The 22,115-nt window shown below is 39.2% G+C and overlaps 1 protein-coding gene across 1 annotated transcript in view; it reads left to right on the top strand.

Moving 5' to 3' along the window:
- The window catches only part of EPHA6 (EPH receptor A6), a 4,848,151-nt gene that overhangs the window by 4,779,079 nt on the left and 46,957 nt on the right, over positions 1-22,115 (top strand). The window contains exon 15 of the mRNA XM_044072160.1: positions 17,096-17,289. Coding sequence (XP_043928095.1) covers positions 17,096-17,289 — 194 coding nt within the window. The remainder of the gene's footprint in view (positions 1-17,095; positions 17,290-22,115) is intronic.

Here is a 22,115-nt window from a genome sequence, read left to right as displayed (position 1 = left end):
TAGAATTTAATTTTTATAAATACCTGGCTAAATTTGTTACATTACTGTGGGTTCTGGTTGGTGGTGGTGCTGCGGTAGCATTGTCACCTCACAGTAAGATGCTGTCCGGTTCGACTCTCAGCTAGAGCGTCTTCTGCGTGGAAACATGCGTGAATGGGTGTACCTTCATTGAAGGTTGCGCATCAGGGCTGGCAACTCGGCACGTAAAAATCAACTGCCAATCATTAGCAGACCGGAGTTCCACTGTGGCGACCCCTAACCGGGAAAAGCTGAAAGACACAACAACAACTGTATTTCTTTTGTATTTGGACTTTATTTTTTAGAGTTGCATGACTGATAATCGTGCATCTTTTTCACTTCAGAGAGGTTGTAGATCAGGATTCTACTCCAGTTGAAAAATGAGAATAAAATAAACTGGATCATAACTTGTACCTGGCGCTAAAGATGTGATCAACTAATGCACATAAAATGGAAAGGAAGAGCTAGAGACAAAGGGCAGACAAGCAGGTGCTGTCTCTTAAACATCCAATCAGAGAAGAGGCTAAAGGGTCAGGTGAGTCAATCAGCCAAACTAACACATCAGAATTAAGAAACAATGTTACTTCTAAAGAAAACAAATGAAGAAAAGGCAGCTATGGGGAAAAAGGGACCAGAACATGTGTTGATGAAAAAATCAGGTGAAGAGAAGGAAGAACTAACTAAGGTAAAGTGCTCAAAGAAATGGAGAATAACAAAAAATGAAAGGCAGAGAAGTTACAGCAGAAAGGGGTGCAGACAGGAGGACCAAGATCCTCACAGATGAGTAGAATAAAGATAATGAGGCAAATATTAATAACATATATTTGTAGGGTTATTATGGGTTATCATTTTCTACCCTCCTGGTATGTGTAAGGGTTGGGGCTCAAGTGAACGACAAGTGGCTATATTGACATTGGGATATTCTTATATTTAGCTAATTAATTTGGCTACACAAAGTAGGCACATTTATTTTCTTCAAACAGTTGTCTTTAGGAAAATTTCCAAATCTGATTAGGTTGCCTGAGAGGAGTACTATTCTAAACTGCTGGAAAAAGCTTTAAGAATGACTTTTAAACTAATAAAATGGTAAATGTGGTCTTTCCAGCAGTGTTCCACCTTGCTTCACCTGTTTTGCATTTTGCCATTTATTGCTGGGAAGTAATTTTAATATATTTAATAGGAAGGGAGCTTTGGCTGATACTAGTATCCAGTTTGCTTTGCTATTTGTTCTGCGGTGGTGGTCCCTTTAGGGACCTAGATGAATGAATCATAGTATTTCATTATTTGTTGTTTGTAATACAGTAGTATTTTGTGGGGGCTGTAGGGCAATAAGTGGCAAAGAATTCTTGAAAGGAGCACATTTTTTGCAATGGCCTGCCTAGCTTCTTTAGTAAGTAAATGAGATTTATTGAGTGCAACCATTAGTTGTGCTAAAACTTTTGTGCCTGAGATTTTACATAAGGGAATAAAGTTTTGGCTTCAGTTTTAACCCTAAGCACCTCTGTGTCTTAACTTCTGCAATCTCCTGCCCTATAGGATAGGATATTTAAGATATGTGAGTTGCAAATGGGGGAGTATTGATGGTGTTGGAAATCATAACAGTTAGTTATTGGGTGTTAAGGCAAAGTTTGTGTGCTTATAGCCAGTTCCACAATATTCCTGTCTTCTTACAACAAGCAGTGCAATTCCTAGTTCAAACTGATGAGTAAAATGCTTGCCAGTGACCAAATAAACATTGAAGGTGCTTGCTTGCTATTTTAGATTGTTGAATTAAAGACTGTCAGTTTCCTGTTGTTAAACATGCATTTAGTTTTGTTTTTAACTACAGAGATCAGTACCCCAGTATTTAGAGATACGCCCTTCGGGATACTTTTATTGTAATGACTGAGAAAGCCGTGCTGCTCTAAATAACTAGGTCGGGATTCATTTTGCAAAATACAGTAGATAAAATAAACAACACTAAGAGTACAACTGTAGACAATAACAATGGGCGGAGGGAGGTGGAGCAGAAAGGATATGTGACATTTATGATAATGCAGTAACCAGTAAATAGTTGTGTATAATAGTGAACGCTCTAAAAGATAAACAAGCAAGCTGTACTCACAAAAAAAGAGAAAGGTGCTGATCTAAACTCTGAATAAGATCATACCTCTCAATCTGCAGACATTGATAATATATACAGAGACCCTTAAAAAGTAGGTACATCCAGATAAAAATCTGGACATCGAATTAACATAAAGGTTTACCAAACAGATCTCTCTTCCTGCTTCGAGTAGGAATGTGGAATACTACTGAGAAACAAGTATAAAAAGCAGAGAGTGACAAAAATGATGGAAATATATAAGCACATTATCAAAGAGACAGTGTAAAATCTGTAGACTTTAACAACTGTATTGTAAACTTTTACCACCCGAGGTAATTTATTTTTGCTTCCGAAAAGGGCGATGTAAGATGTGTGTCCCTTTATTTAAATTATTGATGCCACTAGTATGCTTGCCATGTAGTGTGACTTTTCTGGGTACTACACAGCTTAATACATTTGTACTAGTCTAATTGCACTTTCTGGCCATTTCAAGCACAGCCAAATTTCACATGCGGTGCTTGGATCTACCTAATTCATCTAGTGTTTGGATTAACTTTACCCATTCATGGAATATATTTATATTATCTCTAGAGGGAGTAAGTATTAGCATACCAAATATATTCAGAAAATCCCCAGTTGTGGGTTAAATCATTGACAAGCGGCCCCCTGCCCATTAGTTGTACAGCGGGTACATTTCCTTTTAGCCATCCATAGATTCATGTTATTCTTCAGTCTGAACAGGGATGAGCTTTGTTTCATGTCGATGGTGATTCTGCCCCAAAGCAGCAGTATCCTCTGCAAGATATACCAATCCCTCCCCACCATTCTGTTGATGTTGCAGGGCAGGTTTAGATTTCTGAAATGGGTGTTCCTGATGCTGTTTGACTTTGTGGTGTGTAGTGAGGCCATCAGCATTGGGTCAGAAGATGCCTTGTGTGGCTGATACAGGTCACATCTTAGCAGTCTTTAAGAGACTGAATATAATGACCATGATTTGAGGTGGTCTATGTATGGCAAACTAGTAAAGTCTAGTGTAATTTTTGTAAGGTATCTCTGTGAGTATACCAACTGCTGTCAAGTGTCTGGACAGATAATATGGGAAAGGGGGCATTACACTCAATGACTGGTCTTATGAGAACTGAATAAAGAGGGACAATGACACCGCTGGATCTGGACGCAATCCCTTATTTAATGAATTGACTATGACACCCCTGGATCTGGACGCAATCCCTTATTTAATGAATTGACTATGACACCCCTGGATCTGGACGCAATCCCTTATTTAATGAACTGACTATGACACCCCTGGATCTGGACGCAATCCCTTATTTAATGAATTGACTATGACACCCCTGGATCTGGACGCAATCCCTTACTTAATGAATTGACTATGACACCCCTGGATCTGGACGCAATCCCTTATTTAATGAATTGACTATGACACCCCTGGATCTGGACGCAATCCCTTATTTAATGAATTGACTATGACACCCCTGGATCTGGACGCAATCCCTTAATTAATGAACTGCATGATATAGAAGGAGTTATTCACCACAGTGAACACATGTTGATCAAACGTTAGATAACTGTCCACATACATTCCCAGATCCCGAACAACTCTGTCAGCTTTCAGGGGTGTACTGTTAATAAGGTAGCTTCCTAGGGCAATCAACTACTCAAAGGATGTCATAATTCATTTTTTGGCATTTAGTTTTAGACTATGATTTTGGCACAAGTTATTTGTTTCAAATAAGCCTTCCTGCAGGATGGCTAAGTCTTTTTGAGATTTGATAACTGCATGTAGCCTGAAGTCATCTGCAAACCTGGTCAGCCAGAACCCCTTAGTATTGGCTTTAACTTCCAAGAAGTAGATGCCAAACAGGAGAGGTCCCAGTACCATGCCCTGAGGTCCTCCACTGGTGAATGGTATTTTAGTGGAGCTAGTTTCCTCTTTTGATCTCCTGCATTTTATCTGTGAGCCAGCCGGTGATCCAATGGTTGATGTAAGGGTTTATACCTAATTTATTAAGTGGGCTACAGAGCCAAAACCATGTCTAGGTAGGCAGTGCGTACTTTTCTCCCTTTGTGCATAGCTTTGTTTGCCTTTTCAAAAAGTCTACCAACTTAAGTAAGGATGACTTGACTTTGAAGAATCCAACCTGAGATGAGTTAAGTGTCTGAAGGTTCACTATGTCCTTATTCATTAATTCTATGATAATTCTTTCTATCGCGTTGCATATAAGGCTAGTTATACTTATGGGCCTATAATTACTAGTGTCTTTGGTGGGTCTTCCCTGTTGCTGTTCTCCATTTAGATGATACAAAACCCCCGTGGAAGCTGAGGTTGAACAGCATTGTTAAGGATGTGGCAAAATCGTGGTTCCTGCTATTTAAGATCCATGCAGAGATACATTATTGTTTGCTTTAGAGGGTGCTTTCAAAATTTGATGTTGTCTGATAGCTAGGGCTGGATTGAAGCCTGAGTTGAATTTTGTCAGCCAATAGGTTAGCTGTTTCTTCAGTTTCTGTGAAGGTACCACTGTCCACAATCAGCTCAACACATTGATGTGATGTGCTCCTAAGATTATAAACATAACTAAAAAAGCCACAAGGTTTTTTTTAGCTCGGATGTCTATTTTCACCTCAGTTTGGCTTTGATGGATTTGATTAAGCATCTGTGTCGTTTGCTTAATTTAATGATGGGGGGGGTCTATCATTTTGGGTGTTACCCTTTCTACTTTTAACCATCATTATCCTCAAGTATATATCTTGTTTATATTATAGTGCCACCGGGGAGGTTTGTTTCTTGGGTTTGCCCTGCACTTATTTCTAAAGGGGACAGCAACTTCTATGCAGCTGTCTACATGCTGGTACAGTTTGATGGTGTACTCTTTTCTGGGTTTGGTGTACATTTCAAGTTTACCAATGAGTCTCACTTAGGAGTGAATAGCGTGTCTTAGAAACATTTTTAAAGGAGCCTCTGCTTTCAATTTTATTTTGATGGTGTTCACGTTATGACTGGATATATTAAATGTTGCTAAAATGCAAGGCATGGTGCAAGATGCCCTCATATTGATAAGGACAAGATTTAATATGTTGTTCCTGAAATGGGTACTTTGACCACTTGTTCCAGGGCACTTATATTGACAAAGTCCAGGAATCTCTGGTCTTCTGCACTTGTGGTGGCTTGGATTTCTCAGTCTATAGCCAGGTAGTTAAAAATCATCTAGGAAAATGGTACGGAGGTTTATAGGTTAACAGGCATTTATAAGGCTGATGGCCCTAGGGTCTTTACAAGCCTAGCCATGTTATACCCACATTCCCTAATTGACCTTGGTTAGATGGTCATTACTCACAGAGTGAGTCTATGATCAGCACCGACTGCTCCTGTCCATGAGGGAAATAGGTGCCACCCCTGGGTGAATTTATGGTCTCCCATCCAGTTGCCTAGGTTGCGCTTGAATTGGGTCAGTGAGAAGCTCTGCTTCATGTCAGTTGGAAGTTTATTCCAGAACAGAGGCAATCTCTAGGAGATTTATGTGTCTCTCCAGCATGTTCTGTTAATGTTACAGGTTAGGTTGAGATCCATAGAGTGAGTGACTCTTGTCTCATTTTTTTATCTGTCTCTCCAGCATGTTCTGTTAATGTTATAAGTTAGGTGGAGATCCATGGAGTGAGTGACTCTTGTCTCATTTTATTTGCAGACATGCGATTCCATAAGGGCAGGGTCAGAGACTGCTCTGTAGGCCAGGCACAAATCGCCCCTCAATAGCATGCAGGATACAGAGTCCAGTGACAGGGCTTTCAGTACTGCTAATGAACCAACAAAAGGTGTACACCAATCACCAATAAGTACAAAAAAACAATGAAAATGTCCTCAGAGGCAAACACCAACATCTAAAAACTAATTTATTGAAACAGTACCTGAGGTCTTTCATTTTAACAGTTGCAGAATGTCATCACAGTAAACAGAGTACCTGATGCACCACATATTTAAAAATCTATGACCCAATCACAGGAGAGCAAGTAAATTAATTCAGTTAAATTAATTGTCACTTAAAGGTAAAAACCAATAAAGTTAAAATTTTCACAATTCTGATGTGAATCATAGAGAGGCATGTAAATAGTAGTGGCAAATATAAAAAAGTAAAAATAAAGGGAAATTACAAAAATGAAAGAAAATAAATAAATCTTCACAATCCAATCACAAATTCATAGCCCTAAGCTTAAGCACACTGCTGAAAGAAATAACATTGTTTAAACCAGGAAAAATGTTGGAATTAAGTTTAAACTACCAGCACGTCACAAAATTCAAGTATATTGTTGGCATCCCCCCAAAGTTGTGTTGTATAAAATCCACTATAAAAGCACACACAATTCTTAAAATTATTACAAACTAAACTGTCTTTGTATATAGCTTTAGTGTTTTTTTTTTTTTTAATAATTCAGTATTTCAATGTAGGTCATGTTTTGGAGGCCCTGAATTTTCTTGGTAAGAAACGTCTGTGGTCTGCAGGGGTCTGATGAGGTACATGCAAAAGGGAGCATTGTTCTTTATTAAAGGCCTGATGAGGATTGAGTACAGAGGAGTTATAACATCCTTAGTCTTGGATGAGATATCCTTACCTATGAGATGTGCAACATAGAAGGCTTTCCTTACCACTGTGGATGCATAGTGATTGAAGTTTAGATTGCTACCAACCTGTGTTCCCAAATCTCACACCACTGGGTTTGAGCTTGGGTGGTGCTGTCGATATTGTAATTAGCAGAGACCTCCTCTTTGCCAAAAGGGGATAATAATGCTTTGGCACCAATTATTTGTCTGTGTTAGCCATTTTGTAATATCAAGAGTAAGGGGAAAAAACAACTCCAACCAACAACTAATAATCTAAAAAAAGTGGCTGTTTGGAGTACAAAGTCCACGGACCACGGTGTAATAATCCTTTATTCCAAACACAGATATTAACGCTTACAATTCCCACTATGTTTTCGTCTACCAAGACTTCATCAGATAACCACATTCAACAACCAACAACTCCTTAAATACCCCAAAGAATTACAAATTCAACCAATAAAAGCTTGACATCAATTACCAATGTAAGGAAATGTATAAAAAAGTAACAAAAGCACCATTTTCAAACATTCATTTACTAGCAACAACCTTTAGTGTATAAAAATGTATTAAAAATATAAAAATATTAAAAAGTACTATAATAAATAATTATATTAAAACGTATAAAGCAGGACATAAAGAATGTTTAAAAACATTTCATTCAGCGCAAACAAATACTCATTCAACATAAAAAAACTACTGCAATGCTACCCTCTAGTGACTCATATTACATCATACAGCTTTTACAATTTGGCTGCTTTTAACTTCAGTAATGGTGCCAGGGAAATACTCTCATTAAGACCAGGATATCGCCCAGCATCCAAGAAAACCTGCCAGTACAACTCACGGTATTCAAGACGGGTTTCCCACGAACCCCCTCTAGCATCTTTATGAACAACTTCAAGTGCAAAAAATAAAAAGTTTGCTTGAGCACAATTCTGTAGGTGTTTATAAAGGGCATTTTTATCATTGTTCCTTCTTATCTCATAAAAGTGTTCATAAATACGCCTTTTTAAATGTCTTTCAGTTTCCCTACATAAAAAGCACTGCAGACTTCACAGGTCACTAAATAGACCAACCCACTAGAAATACAATTACTGTAACAGGTACTTCTAACAAATTTATTCCTGGCTTTAATAAACACCTGGTCAGCATTAGCTACATGTTTACACTGGGCACGTGTCCCACATCTGTCTTTTTCCCCTATATGTGGTATTCCCTTTTTCCAATAATTCCTTCAAATTGCTACCTTTCTTAAACACAATGTTTAACGGTTTATTTTCAATACCCTTTAGGTCAGTGAGGGACGTAAATCTATCCCACTCTTTTTTCACCACATCAACCACCTTTTGTGAATCACTGCTGTATTCCATTGTAAGTACCCTATTAAACGTGCCATCCTTTTTCACACCATTAATGAATGTAAAATCATCACCTTTACCTAAAAGGGGCATAGATCTTGTCTTCCGCTGGTTTTTAATATAGATAACAGTATCCTCCAGTAACTTAGCCGGGTATCCCCTTTCCAAAAATAGTTTTCCCAAGAAGGCACATTCATCCTCAAAGTCTTTGTCTAAAGAAGAAGACAGGATTTATGCCCCTTTTAGGTAAAGGTGATGATTTTACATTCATTAATGGTGTGAAAAAGGATGGCAAGTTTAATAGGGTACTTACAATGGAATACAGCAGTGATTCACAAAAGGTGGTTGATGTGGTGAAAAAAGAGTGGGATAGATTTACATCCCTCACTGACCTAAAGGGTATTGAAAATAAACCGTTAAACATTGTGTTTAAGAAAGGTAGCAATTTGAAGGAATTATTGGAAAAAGGGAATACCACATATAGGGGGAAAAGACAGATGTGGGGCACGTGCCCAGTGTAAACATGTAGCTAATGCTGACCAGGTGTTTATTAAAGCCAGGAATAAATTTGTTAGAAGTACCTGTTACAGTAATTGTATTTCTAGTGGGTTGGTCTATTTAGTGACCTGTGAAGTCTGCAGTGCTTTTTACATAGGGAAACTGAAAGATGTTTAAAAAGGCATATTTATGAACATTTTTATGACATAAGTAGGAACAATGATTAAAATACTCTATATAAACACCTACAGAATTGTGCTCAAGCAAACTTTTTATTTTTTGCACTTGAAGTTTTTCATAAAGATGCTAGAGGGGGTTCGTGGGAAACCCATCTTGAATACCGCGAGTTGTACTGGCAGGTTTTCTTGGATGCTGGGTGATATCCTGGTCTTAATGAGAGTGTTTTCCTGGCACCATTACTTAAGTTAAGAGCAGCCAAATTGTAAAAGCTGTATGATGTAATATGAGTCACTAGAGGGTAGCATTGCAGTCATTTTTATGTTGAATGAGTATATGTTTGCGCTGAATGAAATGTTTTTAAATATTCTATGTCTTGCTTTATACATTTTAATATAATTATTTATTATAGCACTTTTTAATATTTATATATTTTTAATACATTTTTATACACTAAAGGTCGTTGGTAGTAAATGAATGTTTGAAAATGGTGCAGCTGTTACTTTTTTATACATTTCATTACATTGGTAATTGATGTCAAGCTTTTATTGGTTGAATTTGTAATTCTTTGGGGTATTTAAGGACTTGGTTGTTGAATGGGGTTATCTGATGAAGTCTTGGTAGACAAAAACGTATTGGGAATTTAAGTGTTCATATCTGTGTTTGGAATAAAGGATTATTACACCGTGGTCCGTGGACTTTGTTTTCCAAACAGCCATTTTGTAATATGTTAACATCATTTCAGGACTCAATGATTGCACCCAGTTTGAAATCATCAGTAAACTTGGTAAGGCACAGGTCATCTACTTTCTCCTGAACTTCCAAGAATTAAATTCCAAACAGTATAGGACCCAGCACAGATCCTTGTGGTGTGCCACTGGTAACTGGTCTACTGGTAGAGGTGGAATCCCTAACTTTGACAGTATGCGTTCTGTCAGTGACCCAGTTGGCTACCCATCTAGTGACATATGGGTTAATTCCCAGCTGTGACAGTTTCTTAAATGATACCTTAATAGGGATTGTGTCAAAAGCCTTGGCTAAGTCAAGCTAGGCAGTATGTGCTGTTTTCCTTTCATCCAAGGCTTTGGTGACATTCTCGAAGAAGTCCACTAACTTTAATAAGCATGATCTACCCTTAATGAAGCCAAACTGGATCGGGTCAAGATTTTGAAGGTCACCTATGTCCTTGCTGATAAGGTCCATGATGATTCTTTCAATGCCCTTGTAGAAAAGTCTGGTTAGGCTTGTGGATCTGTAGCTCCCAGAGTCGGTTGATCGAACCTCTTTGTGCAAGGGAATTACTGTTGCTGTTCTCCACTCTGCTGGAATAAAGCCAGTGCTCAGGCCAAAAACACAGACTCTATGGGAGCAGGTAAAATCCCAAGCTGCTTACTAAACAATCTAAAGCAAGACCTATCAGAACCACTTGTCAGTCTCTTTACCCTCAGCCTGAGCACTGGCCAGTAAAGCCAAACAGTGGAAGCTCTAGCTTGGTAGCACAACTAGTGAGATTTGGCTTTATTGGCATGAATTTGTCAATAACAGACTTAAAAAGAAAAACGTCATGGGCATTCAGAACTGCCATATAGCTGAAACACCTGATGTCCTTAAGGTGTCATTTGCATATGGCCCATATGCCTCTTATACAAGAGGTTTAAGGAATCACACAGTAGAAACCCTAGCTTGGCTAGATTTTTCTTGTAGTTTTTACTGATTGTTTTTTTTTTTTGTCTAAACAGAACTTTGGCAACTATCCTGCACCATGGCATCTATTATAATACTAGGATTCAGTCTTCTTTTCAGTTGCATCCTTCAGATGGGCACATCATCACTTAGACAATATAGGATGCATGCCCTTTTCCAGGGTATGATGCAGCATTTTGAACTTCCACCCCATCATGCATTCTGCTGTATTGGCTATGGTACCACTACAGTGAGTGGATCTGTACCACATGACAGTGGGCACATGATTGCCCTATTTTTCTGTCTGCAATCTGTACTGCACCTTTGGCATAACCATTACTCTGAGGACTGGGTGGCCTACATGTAACATGTCTGAGGTGTAGCTGTTTTTCTAGTTCTCAAAATCAGTAGCAAACAGCAATATTTTCGCTCATGATGTCCTGTGAAATGCCAAAGTGAGCAAAAGTTGCTTTTAACTTTAGGGTAATTGTCACACTAGTAGCTGAAGGTAAATGGGAAAGTTAATATGCTTTGAATAATATTCTGAATGGACAAGGTAGTTTTGTTATTGTGCTAACAAAGACTTTTCTTATGTGTCTTTCTTGGTTCAAAACACATTGTGCATGAGATAACTTAACAGTCATTGGTAGGACTCGTGGCAACTAGAATGAAGTATTGTGTTTCTCTCTGCGCTCGTTTAACCTTACTATTGAAAATATTTGTTGCCATAGTTTTTGGTATGATATCATTGGTTTCTCTTACAAACAGACCATCATGCTTGGACATATGCCATTTATTGTTGAGACAGTAATAATCAACTCTCTTTTGTGTGCAATGACTAATGTGCGATTACCAAATTTTGTCCTGGAAGATTGAGGTTACAGTATTCCAAGAATTTCTCCATTCTGCAAGACGCAGCTACCTTGAAGTTGGCAGATATAAATAGCAGGAGTCTGGGAGGTATAGCCAACCATAGAAGCTTGTCCTTCCAAAAACACTTTTTAAGTTATTCCCTTTGATGTAGAATACCATTCACAATCAAGAAAAGTCATAAATTTGTAATTGTAAATGCTGATCACAACATGTCTTCTCATGGAGCCTTCTGAAACATTTTACCTGCTAGTAGGAAAACTATTTTACTGTAATTGCTCCTTTACCTAAATATTTAGGTAATCCACATCAGATTACATGATTCAGGGTCAATCATTGTTCACCAGTGAGTGCAGCTGCACTAATGGCTTTATCAGCCCCTCTTTCGTGATACTGGAGGATTGCCTTCTGTGACACCTGCTATATTAACATGTTTATGGGTGCCCATCTGTGTCACTGTGCTTCTATAATGATTTGGGGACAGTGTCGATGCATCATCAAGGGCTTTTCTGTAATACGTTCAGCTTTTGCTGTAAACCTCCCAGGTTGTATCAAACCTCATATAAAAAATATTATCTAAGCATCTGCTGTTAATTAAAGGAAGTAGTTTGAAATATTTCAGCCTGCAGAGATACTTCTCAGAATTCTCTCAGGCCCAAGCATATACCAAAAACGTTTGTTTCTGTTCAGTCTAGGCATACCTGTTTCTGCCTATGTAAATTTTCTAGAGCAACATGCCCCTCAATACCAGTGTTCTCCATGAATCTGAAGAAATCCAAATCCAATCACACAAATGCTAACAAGAAGTTAAATAATTTATTGAATGGGATTGTTGCTAGCAAATCTTTTCAAATGTTGAAATGCAAGTTATTGAGTACCATCACATGTTCATGCCTTTTGTAATTTGCAGGTTATGCAATGGCTGTCTCACTGTAGAAAGCATTAGGGTGTGTTTCCCCGAACTAGGCCCAATAACAAGAACATTCTGGAAGCACAGCCTGAAAAGAGGAAAGAAAGGGGGCCCTAAAAAGAAATAAGGGAGGCAAAATCCCCTACGCACCTTGGCTTGCTCTTTGGAAATGTACTGGAAAGACCTACAAACAGAAACCTATTAGAGCTCACATATAAGACCAGTTTCATTTTGGGGGCATGTTAGAGAAAAGATTAATACGCTGCGAGCCGTATTACTGTGGTCAAGCTGATGACAGACCCATAGGTAGCAGTTAATATTCTAAGACGTATCTATTTTGGCCATGATAGTGCAGAACTCCAGCATTGTCAACATTTAACTGAGTCATACATTAGACTGAAGTAGAGGTTCAACACTGGAATAAACGCATTGCATGGTCCTGTTAAGGTTGGTGAGTGGGGTCTAACTCACCTCTCCACAGATGCAGCTGCAGTACCTATTGTACAGTTTACCTAACTTCAGTAGGGTGAGGAGTGCATAAAAGCATTGAAGGAGGCTCAGCCTCCGATATTTAAGATGACCCAACCAGCTTACTGCAAGTACTCGGGAGAAACTGAAGATAGTCAGGTCTATGTTGAAACAAGATATTATAGACTGGAATGACAGAAAGTATTAGAGTATTGAATCGTGTAGTCATGAAGAGAAAAGAAAAAGAAAGACAAAAATAATTATTGTTACTGCAATTCATGGCACTGCAGGATAAAACCAGTTCACCTCAATCCCAGTGGTTAATTAATGCTGATTAATTATAAGGTGGAAGAGGCACAGAAGGGGGTGGACTGACAACTGATCTAAACTTTCAACATATGTGATGAGCTGGAGAAGGACTAATCGATTGTGATCTAGTGTAAAAACACAGCAAGGCCATATCAGGCAATTAGGAAAAATGGGCAATAAGGAAGGAGAACTGTTAAATGTTGGCACTTGGAAAGACTTGTGGATTAGGATGGGTAAGCTTAAGAGATGGCATGCTATATGGGACCAGTCTATGACAATATCACATAGATGGTATCTAACTTTAACAAGATTGTACAAAGAGTGAAGGAAGGCAAATGCAAAATGCTGGAGACTTGGGACGGATGGACATAGTGTACACATTTTGGTGTTGCCAGAGACAAAAGAAAGATGGAAACAAATGAAGGTTGAGTGTCCATGTCTTTATGTGCTGGCAGAGATTAATAATCCAATGAGTGTTTTATGTGTGTGTGTGTGTGTGTGAGTGTGTGTGTGTGTGTGTGTGTGTGTGTGTGTGTGTGTGTGTGTGTGTGTGTGTGTGTGTGTGTGTGTATGTATATATATATATATAAAGATATTTAAATTATATATCTAGATGGATCTATTTAAATACATGAAATGGCCAGAATCATCGACACTTACTATGTAATCGCTGAGCAGCAATCTCTGCCCATGCAACACAGAAAACACAAAATAAAAATAAAACATAATTTTTTACAAGGTAAGCTCCCCCACACACTACCCACACTCACTGCTAATTTTATATACTAAGTCCGAGATCATACAATTCTCAGGGAAAGAGTATATTCCTCTATCCTGAAACTCATCCAGTCTCTCGCACCTGACTACACCTGTCAACCATCTGTTCAGTCAACCAAATTTGGTCAATTAAACAGTTGTTGACAAAAACACTGTTTGAGGAAAGCAACGAATACCATATAGACAGATACAGACAGATATTTAGACATAGATATACACAAAATCATGTGTGTGTGTGTGTGTGTGTGTGTGTGTGTGTGTGTGTGTGTGTGTGTGTGTGTGTGTGTGTCTGTGTGTTCACACGTGTGTATGTGCATATGTATATACCTTTTCCTTTTTAGAACAATTTATGTACTGTAAAATCCTTCACAATTACTTAAAATGTTGCCAAAGTTGAATGACCAGGGATTATCTGGAACTTAATATTTCTAAAACAGTAGCCATGGCAGTACATGCCACCTTAAGGAATTGTAACTGTCCCGTTCTCAGCTCCACTAATATTTTTATTGTACAATTGCAGATGGTCACTTACGAACCAGGTGTCACCAAGGATTAAGTCATCATGCTTTCATCTGAGCACTGTAGCCTGAATTAAACACATTGTGCCTTTTGGAGACCTTTCACATGCCCTGGTTTCCTGCAAACATGGTAATGGTAATCAGTCCCTCTGTCTAAGACTAAGTCAAAACCTGACTGTCTGTAGCTGGTGCAAGCCTCCTGTACCTGTTTACTGACAGGTGCTTCCAGTTAGCAGCATGTCAGTGTCTTTACTGAATCCAGTTTGGTCCTGTATTACCTGTACAGTTTTTGTGTTAATGCGCCCGGACCTGTATACTATGGGTCCCCCTTTACCTGAAGGAGTTCTTGGTCCACTTCCATCCAGCTACAGCCTTGCAAGGCTATCCCTAAGGTGAAAACTGACACTTCTAGAATTCACTGTTTTGCCTGTCAGGCACGCATGCATACACACACACACATGCACGCATGCACACACACACACGCACACACACACACACACACACACACACACACACACACACACACACACACACACACAAACACATATGTATGCATGCACGCACGCACACAGACACATGCACTCTCGCACACACACACGCACACAAACACACACAAACACATATGTATGCATGCATGCACGCACGCACACACACACACACACACACACACACACACACACACACACACACACACAGATAAATTTAAACTTAAACTTGGAATGTGAGTTGTAGTCCCCATGGCCACTGCCAGGGGGAGCAGCAAAGTTCTTTTGTCACTTGGCAAGTTAGCAAGGTCTGCATATGCTTGCTGCACTTGGCAAGCTTTATAGGCTATATTAAGGCCCTTCCAAGACATGAGATAGGCCTTATTCAGCTGACTCTTGTGATGTTTGTGTTTAACAGATGAGCAAGTACAGACAAATGCATGCAGTAATCTTTTTGCCAAGAGTCCATCAGCATCTAATCTGATTATCCAGTGACAAAGTATCTAATCAGACAGGTCAGGAAATGCATTTATTTTGCTTGGTCAGGTTTACTGACTTCTGATTTGTTAAGCTCTGTTTCCGTGGCTCATGTCAGATATGTAAGGTCCCTGCTGTCCCACCGAAATGGATACCAAGTTTGCTTCTACAAGTCCTTTTTTTCATTGACAACTGGAATTAATGTTTTATCTTTTATAACAGTTGGAGAGTTTTATTTTTTATAAAATGTTGTATGCCTAAAGTTTAAGTAATTTTTTTCATCAGTACTTTTATGTTATGCATAAGTTTCTCTAGTAAAGTGTGTTATATAATGTGTAGATATCCTGGCATCTGGTGTCTGTAGTATCAGCTTTGTAGTTGAGCTACTGACATAAAAGAAGATATCCTGCAAAAGCCGATCAGCAGCACATTTGCTATTGGAACCCTGAACATACCTTTCATGAAATGTCTAATTATTAAGTAAACCAGTAAAGTGGATATTTTCATATATCTTATTCTTGCCTTGAGTCATTTTACTAGTTTTCCCACTTAGCCACACTGCAGCAAGGGAAAACAAACTTTGAGTAGTGATAGACATTTTCCTGCAAACTCAAAAGGATAAAAAACAATAATTTACAGCAGATATAAATAATGCCAAGAGCTAAATTGCATTGGTTTGGAAACAGCTCCATCATATGGTAGAAAATATACCAGGGATTATTTTTCTTGATTTTGAAACTAGGCATGTATTTTAGACATTTACATGTAGAAAAAAAAACTAAAAAAATGTCTTCTTCTTTTTTGACTAACAAATGCGCCACACAGTAATAACAACATTGAAATAACACAGTGATTCATGTTATTGCATAATAGCATCACTTCTGACTACAAGAAAGGGTCAGCTTCTCCATATTACTTAACCCACCTTTAACTCAAAAATACTGTAATCTGCATTTCTACTTAAGTAATGACCCAGATGTAACATATGAAACAACCAGTAAGTAACATTAATTCATTGAGAAATACGTCAAGTGAGGTGCATGTGTATTTGCACCCACATTAACTTCATCACTAAGCATTTTTCTATGCATGTTATCTGAAAATTATATATATATATATATATATATATATATATATATATATATATAATTATTTATTTTACATTTGTTGACCTGGAGAGTCCGACTGGATACATGTCCATTTTCAGCAGAGTCCCAGGAAGAAAAGCTCCATACATCAAACAACATAGCATGCAAATAACATTAGTAAACGCAAGATTTAAAAAAGGTTATATAGTTATGAAGTAAAAAACTAAAATCAAAAGTTCATGGAAAGTACATTAGTTCTAGTTCCATAGTGTCATTAGCTAATCTAGCATTCTGTCTGTATCTAAAGGTATAGCTAATAATAACACTGCCCCAATATACGTGTCTTTTTTACATTAGTAATCTAAGAATAAAAATAAAATGATACAAGCTGTTAGCACTTATCACTGAATCCCTCGATATCAGCTGTAATCAGTAAGAGTTTACTGCCTGTGCTTTGTAACTTTTTATTTATTTATTATTATTATTATTATTATTATTATTGTTGTTATTGTTTCTCCAATAACAGTAACAACATGGATTTTCCTCAATAAATCTCAAATTGTGCAACTGTTTCCACTCAAAGTACCTTTGACATCTTGTTTCTGATTGCATGCAGTAGTTAATAAACCCTTTGTTCACTTCAGAAACTCTGCATTGTTCATTTTTTTGACTTCTCAGTCTAAAAGGAACAACATATGCCACTGCATAATCACTGGGCTCAGTGAGAATGAAATGCTAATCATATCTCTTTATGTTTAAAGGTAATTTTATCCATTGAGGAGGGATACCGGCTTCCTGCCCCCATGGGCTGCCCAGTAACTCTGCACCAGCTTATGCTACACTGCTGGCAGAAGGAGAGGAATCTTCGACCCAAGTTCACGGATATCGTTGGCTTCTTGGATAAATTAATCCGCACACCGAGCACCTTGCAGATATTAGTGGAGGACATACAAGGGTATGTTTGGTTTGGGAATGCTGTTGCAAAATACAGATGAAGAAACACTTATAAACTTAATGTTACTACATCCCAGGAAACTTAAACCATTGATTGCAAATGAGTAAACAATGGCAAATACCACTTTAGTATCGACATAGAACTGTCGAGAAATGTAATGATACCACTTTAGTACTGACGTAGAACTCCCGAGAAATGTGATGATAAAGTTATGTGCAGTACAAGGCAGTGTGATGCAACACAATTTGACTTTGTAGCATTTGTATGAAATCACTTTCTTTAAAATGGAGAAAAATATGCAGAAAAACAGAATTGGTTAGGTAAACAGCAAGGTTTATTTGTGAAAACCCAGTAGGAAGAAAGGCTGTAAAATGGGATTGCCTGCACTAGCGGTGGAAAAAAAAGAAAGGATACAATAAAATGACTATACATTATTTAATTATTTTGTTTTTGAATAGTTAGTGCTAGACTAACATCTCTGTCCTTTTATTTATTTATTTATTTATGTTTCATGTTGGATTTTGGTGCATATAGTAAGACTTCCCTACCATGTCTCTCACCCAGTCAAGCCTTTCCCAAGCTGTGTGGTACAGCCATATACACTACACAATTTCTCCCAATGTTATCCTTTTCACTATTGTTTAGAGTGGCTGATTTGCATGTTAAGTGTACTCTGTTTCAATAAAAGCCTATCAAAGTTAAAATGTTTTGATATGAAGTAAGACAGCCAGATTCCTTTCACACAGTCAGTAGACAAGCTTCCAAACATCAACTGCTTGGGTGCAGGTGGTTGATATCACAGCACACTAACGTCATATCTGGATAAACCATAATCAGAGTGTTGTCACATGGTTACAATGCTTCACACCACACCCCATATAAATAAAGCCTTAACTTCTCTTGCAGAAAGACAAGTGTACATAAAAGTTTTTCTTCAAATGCCAAAAAACAGGTAACTGAAGGCTAGGGAAGTCATGTGAGTGCCATCCTCCAATGAACGGAGTAGTACTTTCCTATTTCCATTTACAAAGAGTCACTGCACAATGAATCATTGTGATAACTTAGGTTCATAGTTTCATGCATTTCATTGGCAAACTTACACCCATTCCATCTAAGCTTCACTGCCAGAACTTCATTTTGTGGTGTGTGTGTGTGTGTGTGTGTGTGTGTGTGTGTGTGTGTGTGTGTGTGTGTGTGTGTGTGTGTGTGTGTGTGTATATGAGTATGTTTGTGTGTATATATGAGTATGTTTCTGTGTATATATGAGTATGTTTGTGTGTGTATATGAGTATGTTTGTGTGTGTATATGAGTATGTTTGTGTGTATATATGAGTATGTTTGTGTGTATATGAGTATGTTTGTGTGTATATACTCATAATAACTCTTAACCACCACATTCTCTCACACTTTTTTACTCCTCCGGCTGAATTCCTCCAGTTTCCCTTCTACTTTCACTCGCTATACCCTAATAATCGCTTCCCCTCTCTCATTATCACCCCATTCATTCTTTTCCGGTCTTTCCTCTCACTTACACCATATAACTTTCTCGTTCTCCCTCCTCTTTCTCCAAATGCCCGTAACATGGACTTGATTGTAGAGTTTAACCTCTCAACAAGGCCATTAGTCTGGGGATGGTAGGGGGTGGTCTTCATGTGCTTCACCCCACAAGATGTCCACAGGCAAGCCAGCAGGTCTGACATAAAATTGGCACCTCTGTCAGACAGTATTTCCTTTGGGAAACCTACCCTGCTGAAAATCTTTAGCAAAGCATTTGCCACCTTCTCGGCCTCAATGCAGGACAAAGCCACTGCCTCAGGGTATCATGTAGCATAATCCACTACCACTAGGATATACTTTTTCCCTGTGGTACTTTGGGTACTCAGAGGACCCATAATATCCATAGCTACCCTCTGAAATGTCTCCTCAATCACAGGCAAAGGCATCAAAGGAGCTCTCACCTTGTCTCCTGCCTTGCCTACCTTTTGGCACTGCTCACAGGTCCTGCAGTACCCTGTTAGATCTCTGAAAATTCCAGGCCAATAGACGTTTTGCATAATACGCCTCTTTGTACATTTTACGCCCATATGACCTGCAAAGGGAATATCACAGGCTATGGCTAGAAGCACCTGACGGTAAGCTCTAGGCACTACCAACTGCTATACTCTCTCACATTCTAGCCCTCCCTCAGGGGTCCACTCTCTGTACAGTAACCCTTAGTTCCAGTATACAGATTTCCCCTTCCCTTGAGAATCAGGTGCCTCCCTAGCTACCTGCCTCAGGCCTTGCAATGTAGGGTCTGAGAGCTGAGACTGTCTCAAGTCTCTCCCTGTAACCCTTCTCAGCTCCCCTTCCACAGGAAGTCTGGCATCCTCTGACAGCGGTGCCTCACTGTCAGCCTGGATACTACTACTCACTTCTACCTTTGCAGTCACTCTGTCCAAGGGACCATCAGTACCCACAAGCAGCTGTGGCTCACATTCAGTCTCACTGCTACAGCATAGCTCACTCCCTGAAGTAACCACTTCAGCAGTCCTGGCTGCAAGTATGCAGTCTGTCTGGGTCTCCCCCAGGCTACCAGACTCACATGCTTGTCTCCTAGCCTCACTGCATGTAACTGCATAAGTACATAGTACTGCCTCATCCAAATCCTTCCCTCTCAGGACATCTGCAGGATGGTAGTTCCATACCCCTGTTGTCTCAAGACAACCCACTATTGGCATTTTGTCTTTGCCACTTACTGGCTCTTTCACCTTTTCTTCCCCACGTTGCCTCCGTGGACATCTGTATGCCACATGGCCCCACTGACTGCATTCAAAAAATGTCACCCTAGGTCCTGGATGTATACCTGGACTAGTGGCTTCCCCTGCTACTGGCAGATTCTGTTGGGGCAGTCTGTGCTGCCCACCATGGGTTCCTTTAGTCCCATGAGCAGTACTGGGGGTCCCTTTCCTGTGCAGGGCTGCCCTGCTTGCTAGTTATAGGTCTCCCTTCTTCCCCAACTCCTCTGAAGTAACACACTGTCTATCAGCTAACCAGATCCTCATGTCCTCAGGCAAAGTGCTAAGGGCTTGTTCCCTTACCAAAAGGTCTGCCAGCCCTTCAAAAGTGGTGACCTGACATCCACTCACCCAGCTATGAAAATAACTGCTCAGTTCAGCAACATATTCACATAATTTTCATCTGCCTTGCGTCTATGCTCATAAAACTTTTTCCTATACATTTCAGGTGTTAGCTTAAAGCATTCTAAAAAATGTCTTTTTACAGCAGTATAATAAAAGCAGTCAGTGTCATGCATTTTTGCTAAAGAAGTTACAGCTTTACCATGGCGTAAGGGAGTTAGGAACTGTATCCAGAGCCCTTGGTCAACTTCATACAGTTTACATACCTGCTCAAACATATGAATGAAGCTATCAAAATTATTCCCCTCTTCAAACTGTGGAAGAAATTTACTGACCTTTTGTGCTTCTGGGGTCCGGTTACTCCCTTCCCCATTACTTCCATGACTTTGGTGTAGAGGCAGCATTTCCCTCTCATGCCTCCTCTGCCGTTCATTTTCTTCAGCTTGTAGACTCCTCATTTTCTCGGCTGCTTCTAGTTCCATACGCCTGGCCTCCAACTCGAGTCTCTTTAGCTACAGCTGGATTTTTAAGTCCACTGCAGAAAGGTTGAGCTGTCCATTCTCTGAGGATATTGTATCTCCACTGTCAGTCTGATTGTCCTCCAGGCTGCTGTTTCTGATGCAGCTGTAGCCAAGGCTGCAATCAGATTTCCATGCGCCAGTCCCCGAACCTGGCACATCTCCACCAGCTGGCTCCTTGTCAGCTTTCCATTCTCTTCTGCTGACATGCTGTCTGCTCACTCTGACTAACACTAAGCAAACAAAAGAAATAAAACAATTGTGATCTGAACTCTGAGTATACACTGTGTGGCTGTTACAAAACACTTTTAGAGATCACTGTACATAAGCTACAGGAATTTGCTCTACCCACACCACTACAAGCCAATTAGTATGTGAAGTAGATCCCACCACTGCCAAACACTTGTGATGACCATGCCCTGGCCCAGCAATCAAGGAGCCTCAATCCTCACCACTAACACCAGGGAGGTTGTCTCCTAGAAGAGGAAAGGATAACTAATACACACAGTAAAGTACAATTTCCCTTAAGTGCACACAGAGATCACAGTCAGTCTGGGGCTGGTTGCTGCCTTGCTCACCAGGTCTCCTATAAGACTCCCTACTGGCACAGCTATAGGGTCCAGGTCTCAGCCTAGCTGGGCAAGCTAAAACCTTCATGTCCATGCCAAGTAGCTGACACACCACACACACACTTTGAGATAAGTATTTATATAACTTCACAGACACTCCTGGGAAAGGCTGACACAGATTCTCCAGCTGTGCCCCTTTACCCAGAACATACGGTAGTAATCTCTGCCACCACCCAACTAATAATATCAGCTACTAAAAGGCCCTTAAAAGGGTGTCCAATTATTACTGTGCAATATTATTATCCAATGGTAATGTGACTATTCAGTCTAGGCTTATTGGAAGGGCTTAGACAGTAAACTCTATAAATATATAATGTACTCTAAAACATAATGTATCTCTACATAAACAAGCCACAGGCAGAATGTTTTAAAAATATTTAATAATAAATAATTAAAACACAAGACAAAACTACTACACCACAGAGATATCTAAGAGTTCAGAGATCACACAGAAACTTAAAATAATACAGTAGGGCAGGTCTGATTTCAAAGAACAATACCTAATTAATCTTTACTAGCTTTAACTATTCCTACAATAAATCACAGTGCTAAAACTTACA

This window comes from Protopterus annectens, chromosome 5.part0 (assembly GCF_019279795.1).
Source record: "Protopterus annectens isolate FY-2018-M chromosome 5.part0, PAN1.0, whole genome shotgun sequence".
NCBI classification, from domain to species: Eukaryota; Metazoa; Chordata; order Ceratodontiformes; family Protopteridae; genus Protopterus; species Protopterus annectens.
The sequence above is the reverse complement of the archived record's forward strand: the minus strand, read 5'-3'. Positions and strand labels throughout refer to the sequence as shown.